Raw genomic sequence first — 6,363 nt, 5'->3', positions numbered from 1 at the left:
CACTGCTGCCTGCCCCGAGCCCAGCCCCCCTGCTGGAAAGAGGCCGGCGCAGCCCATGGACCCAAGTCCACAGTGGGCTGTCCACCCTCACCCCATGCACAAACCCTGGGGGTGAATGCAGTGGTGGGGAGCTGCTTCCCCTTCCCACGCCTCCATGTCTACCAGATGAGCAACCTGCAGGTCTGTCTTGCTGCCCACCTTGGCTGTTCAGTGCCTTCCCCAGCCTTACTCCCTCCTCCCCACAGGGGCCTCGATTTGCACACACCCCACCAATGCCCCTTTCCCCCCACAAACATACCAGCCAGATGCTAGTCTCCAAGCTGCTGGGCTGCATTTTTGCTATCCAATCAGTATCAGACCATGTGGCTAGTTAATAATTGGCCATCGGTATTGGCCAAAAAAACCTTTATTGTTGCACTCCTAGACACAATTAGACTGTGTAGCCAAAAAGATAGAGGCTCAGCTCTTACTTCTTTGCTGCCTCCCATGGGATAAAAATATCATTGCCAGATGATTGCTACATGCAGAGGAGACTGGTATTTTCTGTGCCTGCATTACAAATGAATACTGTGGCATGTTCTCAAAGAGATATTTTCAAACAATATGCTCGTTGAGAAAAATGCAGGGTTCATGTTAGGGTATCAGTGTATTTTGGTACTGTCAGCATAGTTTGCTATGGGCAATGTCCCCTCTAAGGAGCAGCAGTCCATGAGCATTCTGCCTCGGTCTGTGAGCACGCCGCCTTGGTTCGGCGTGAGACACTTACCAAAGGGGGCTGGGAGCTGGGGGCCAGATGCTGGGGCTGGGGACCGGAGCCGGGGGCCAAGGCTGGGGCCTGGTGCAGGCTCTGCCGGCTCTGAGGAAGTGTTCCGTTCCCCCACATCAGGGCCGGAGAGTGGAGCACTTCCATGGAGCCAGCAGAGGCCCACAACAGCCGCCTGCCCGAGCCTCCGTTCCTGCCTTGCCTCACCTTGGGGAGGAGCCACTGCCTGCCCCGAGTAAGGCTCTGCCGCCTCCAGGACACACCCCTGGAGGCCATGCCAGGGAGCGGGCAGTGTCCCGGAGCCGGTGGAGCCTCACTTGGGGCAGGCAGTGGCTCCTCCCTGAGGTGAGGCGAGGCTGGGGCTGGCGGCTGGCGCGGGCTCTGCCGGCTCCAAGAAAGTGCTCCACTCTGGCCCTGATGCGGGGGAGTGGAGCACTTCCCCGGAGCTGGTGGAGCCCGCGCCAGGCTCCAGCTCCAGCATCTCCTGGTGCACGGCCTTGAAAGGGCTGTGCGTGGCCACACATGCGCGCACCTTAGAGGGAACTGTGGGTATGGGTATTTAGCAGGGTTAGTATGTGGATTATCTTCCAAAAACAGGTGAAAGATAGATTGCATGGTTGCATCAGATGAATTTTTTGGCAAAAATAAGCTGTGTCTAATTTAGATTTTTATTGAATATTCCAAAGTTTTGACATTTTTAACAAATGTATGAATTCATGGAAATGGCATCTTTTTAATTTTGGAAGTGCGCTTCTAATCAGGATTCACATCATCTGTTTGTTCTCATCATCCTAAGAGAAACCAACTACACTCTCCTCCATGAAGCCTTGCTGACAGCCTTGTACAAAGAATCCTGTTTGTGAAAATTGGCACCTTTTTGTCTGCAATACCTTCTTATGCAGGGATGATCTTGTTTTACTTGGTACTTGCGTAACCTTCCTTCATTCTCTTCTGAAATTCAGATCAAGGAAAAGCTACTGCAGTTGACGGAGAAAAGGAAAGAAATGATTGACAAATGGGAAGACAGATGGGAATGGCTGAGACTCAGTAAGGATGCATTTTAGTTCCCCTTCAGCAGGGTGACCTGTAACTACATCTGCATTGGTGTCTTTGTGACCAGTGAAAGAAAACACAGCAATTTACCTTTTTGATTTGGATTTCTTGGGGGTGAATTTCCTTGGTAGCCATAACTGCTGCCTCCTATGATACAAGAACTGAGTAAAGACTATGTCAAGATTCAGGCCTGCACCAGAAAAGTTCAGATGAGATGAAAGTTTACCATTAACCTCAAGGAGGACAGAATTAGAGCTGTCCTGGAGTATGGATACATTACTTGGATTTTTTTACTGACTACACAGTAAAATAACTCAGTTTACTGAGTTTCAACAGAGGAAGCAGTAACAAAAAAGCACTCTTAAGACCAGTCTAAGCATGCTCCTTGTGTGCAGCACATACTTGGATTGTGTAATGTAGGAGAGTCTAGATGTCTGGAAATATATGGGTTAAGAAATGATGTACTACTAAACTTCAGAAACCTCTAGATTTCCTACATTGGAAACAAAAAGCCAGTAATGGTGATACCACTGTATCATGATATGGTCACTAGGGTCACATTTCACAGATTCTTAAATAGATCCAGCTAGGTGATGGGGTCAAATCCTCAGTCAATTTTTCTTATTATACCATTCTTGTGTATTATGTTGTTACAGAATTTTTATTGACTATTCCCTCTCTTACGAGCTTTCATGTTTGAAAACACACTAGTTAATAAATTTTGTATTCTTACATCTTGGAATCATTTAGGTTTCCAGAGAATAGTTACCTTGTTATTAATGGATAGGTAATATACTGATGTGTGGGTTCCTGAGTCTGTGATGCTGCCCTTGACTAGCTGCCAAATTCAGTGGGATTTAGATTGGGCCCTGCACCACTAGCACATTTAGAGAAGCTCATGGTGTCGGATACTTACGTACCTCAGTGCATTAACTACTCATTAATAAAAGCAAGCACTAAAGAGAGCATAGCATAGTTATTCTCTGGAGCGCCATACTGCCACACATTCCTTCTTCACTCCATCTCCAACCGCAAAAGGCATTGAGGCATTCTGCAGGATATGTCTTGTCTGCTAGTGTCAGGAGCAAACCAGACTGTGTAAGGAGCATCCCTAAGGGACTTAAATAGTCTTCCTCCTTACCCTGTCAGGTTTTAAAATCACATTCTGAAGAGGCCTGATCACACTGTGCTGTTTCAGTGTTGCTAGACACTGACTTCTTTATGCTTTTGCTCAGTTTTGGAGGTACATCAGTTTTCAAGGGATGCTAGCGTGGCAGAGGCCTGGCTGCTGGGACAGGAGCCATACCTATCCAGCCGTGAGATAGGTCAAAGTGTGGATGAAGTGGAAAAGTTAATTAAGCGGCATGAAGCATTTGAGAAATCTGCAGCTACATGGGATGAAAGGTTTGCAGCACTGGAACGACTGACTACGGTGAGTACTTCATAAATCCCCCGAGGCTGCTTCCTTTTTGTGCTTCAGCTCACTGAAGAGGTCTCTGCTAAGCCAGGCCAGTTGCTTGCCACACTTGCTATTCTTCCTGTGCATCTGGATGGTTTGTTCCTGCACCCTTAGTAAGGTTTCCTTAAAATACAGCCAGCAATCCTGGACTCCTTTCCCCCTCATACTCGCTTCCCAGGGGATCCTGCCCATCAGTTCCCTGAGGGGGTCAAAGTCTGTTTTTCTGAAGTCCAGGGTCTATACTCTGCTGCTCTCCTTTCTTCCTTTTGTCAGGACCCTGAACTCAATCATCTTGTGGTCACTGCTGCCCAAGTTGCCACCATCTACTACATTCTCCACTGATTCTTCCCTGTTTGTGAGCAGCAGGTCAAGAAGAGCATGGCCCCTAGTTGGTCTATCCAACACTTGCACGGGGAAGTTGTCTCCAACACCCTCCAAAAACTTCCTGGATTGCCTGTGCACTGCTGTATCGTCCTCCCATGAGATGTCAGGGTGATTGAAGTCCCCCATAAGAACCAGGGCCTCTGATCTGGAAACTTCAGCTAGTCTGAAGAAAGCCTCATCTATTTTATCCTCCTGGTCTGGTAGTCGGTCAGACCCCCACCATGACATCACCCTTGTTGCTCTCCCCTTGACCCTAACCCAGAGACTTTGACAGGCCTATCTCCAGTTTCATACTGGAGCTCTGAGCAATCATACAGCTCTTTTACATAAACCACAACTCCTCTTCCTCTTCTCCCCTCCCTGTCCTTCCTGAACAGTTTGTACCTATTCATGACAGTGCTCTGGTCATGTGAGCTATCCCACCAAGTCTCTGTTATTCCACTCACATCATAGTTCCTTGACTATGCAAGGACTGCCAATTCTTCCTGCTTGAAGGAAGCGTGTACAGACACCTGAGGTGACTAGCTGATTGCCTTACTTTCTCAGGAAGAATGAGGCCTACCCTGTTGCTCTCTCCTGCTTGCCCTTCCTCCAGGTCCCCTGCTTTCCCACTTACCTCAGGGCTTTGTTCTCCATTCCTCTGTGAACCTAGTGTAAAGCCCGCCTCACTAAGTTAGCAAGCTTTGATTGGCTGTAACAACTGCTTTGATTGGTTCTAATGCAAGCCAACTACTGGAAGTGCCCCAGTAAAAGTATGGCGAGCCAGAAAAAGGCTCTGGAGCTCAGCTGCGATGTCAATAATTAATACTTGGAGAGCCTGCTGTTATGTTTGGAGAAAAATTTATTTCAGTCACTTAAATGAAAGTGGGTTGATTTTTCACATGTGCTGAGAATCGCTGCTGCTGCTGCAGTTCATTGCACCTTTGAAAATCAGGCTGTTTTTATTTAGATGGATAAATTTAGCCAGTGAAGTTTGGTACTTGTTGTCACAGTGTATGTCAAGCAAGTAGGTTATCACTGTGCTCCAGGCTCTTAACAGTTTGGGATGTTTTCTGTATATGTAATGCAGTGTATTTGTTTTGAAAATAGAAACCATGGGCAGTAAACAGTTGTGGAAACAATTGTGGATGCTAATGTAGACAATAATAATTAGGGACCTGATACTGAACACCATCATGTTGAATGTAGGCTGACAACTCACTTGAGTATTGGTGTGCAGCATCAGGTCCTAAAGGCTTGTTTCAGTAAATTTTGATGCTAGTGTTGTATCAGCAAAATGAATGGGGATATTGTTAGCTTCTAGAAATGCTTCTGAAAAAATGGCTGAGCTGCAGGTCTTTAACATCCGCAAATACTTTCACTCTCCAGTTGGAGCTACTGGAAGTACGTCGACAGCAAGAGGAAGAGGAGAGAAAGAGGCAACCTCCTTCTCCAGAGCCAAGTCCAAAGGTCACAGATGACGCAGATTCACAACAGCAATGGTAACTCAAACAATATTAATTCATTTCTTCCCTTCCCCAGCTCCCATCCCAAGGAATGGTAGCTTTCTTCAGACAACAATCAGGTCTGTTGATATATCTGAAGGGAGGACTCTGTGATTAAAGCTTATGGTGTGCCCTTATGTGTGATCCTTTCTGAATTCTGTGTTTTAGAGGAGGTAAGGTAGGACACAGATGCAAGCACCTTTTACCCACTCAGCTTACCATTGCCTGACCTCATCATAAAGATGCAATGTACCCACTACTGAGGTAGTAGTTACACTTCCACCTTAGTGGAAGGTGTACCATCTTACTTGCTGTACAAAAGTGGTAGGATTGTCTCTCTCAAAATCAGCAGGGAATTCAGAGTTGTGGGGGAAGAATCCCTAGCAACAGCCAAGTGGAGGGAGAAGGCTTGTGCTCTGTTGTTGCCTGAGTTGCTTGTAAAATCAAACCCCAGGATAGGGATCAGTTTGCCCTAAGCCCGTGTATCCTTTGCTCAGAGTAAGATGGGGACTCTCCATCTGTCTGCAATGATTACATGAAATCAGATGAACTCAGTCCACTGCTCATATAATCATGAGTTCAGAACTAAAGAACCAAGAAGAATTCTGGATTTAGGAAAAATGCTCACAAGGGATATTGTTATGATGAGCAAGCCACCCACCCTTGTTTAATGTGTAACTAGAGATCTCTCTGCACCTGCAAAGGTTTTGGCTAGAGGTGCACTGATACGTTCATTGGTCCATATTGTATCGCCACCGATAAAAGGAAAATTGACATTATTGGCAATCAGCTTTTTTTTGGCTGATGTGGCTGATAATGTAGCTGATAAATGCTGCGTGCATGTGTGCAGCCACAGCATGCATGGGGCCAGGAATGCAGCCCGGCAACTTGGAGACCAGTATCTGGCAGGTAAGACTGTGGGAGGGAAAGGGCATAGGGGGCAGATAGAGATGTACATGGTGAAGGAGGGAGTGGGGCTGGGTCAGGGGGCACGTGCTGCACAGCCAGGATAGGGCAGGCTACGGGACAGAACCATGGCTTGTCTGGGGGGTTAGGGCAGGGGTAGCAGTTCCTGCTGTTGTGTGCACCCCAGGAGAGGCATGAGGGGTATGCGCCCCCTGGATCTGTGCACAGGGTGAAGGTGGGATGCCCACTGCATGCTCAGGGCCAGGCCCAGGGGCTGCGCTTTAGCCAGGTGGGGCAGGTAACAGTGGCGGGGG

The 6,363-nt window shown here is 47.5% G+C and overlaps 1 protein-coding gene across 3 annotated transcripts in view; it reads left to right on the top strand.

The window, feature by feature from the left end:
* Positions 1 to 6,363, top strand: part of SPTBN1 (spectrin beta, non-erythrocytic 1) — a 261,640-nt gene that overhangs the window by 223,193 nt on the left and 32,084 nt on the right. For all 3 annotated transcript variants that reach the window (XM_019508070.1, XM_019508054.1, XM_019508062.1), the window contains 3 exons: positions 1,726 to 1,810; positions 3,052 to 3,248; positions 5,028 to 5,140. In XM_019508070.1, coding sequence (XP_019363615.1) covers positions 1,726 to 1,810; positions 3,052 to 3,248; positions 5,028 to 5,140 — 395 coding nt within the window. The remainder of the gene's footprint in view (positions 1 to 1,725; positions 1,811 to 3,051; positions 3,249 to 5,027; positions 5,141 to 6,363) is intronic.

This window comes from Gavialis gangeticus, unplaced genomic scaffold, assembly GCF_001723915.1.
Source record: "Gavialis gangeticus isolate Ggan-Ray unplaced genomic scaffold, GavGan_comp1, whole genome shotgun sequence".
NCBI classification, from domain to species: Eukaryota; Metazoa; Chordata; order Crocodylia; family Gavialidae; genus Gavialis; species Gavialis gangeticus.
Note: the sequence above shows the minus strand (reverse complement) of the source record. Positions and strands in the feature narration are given on the sequence as shown.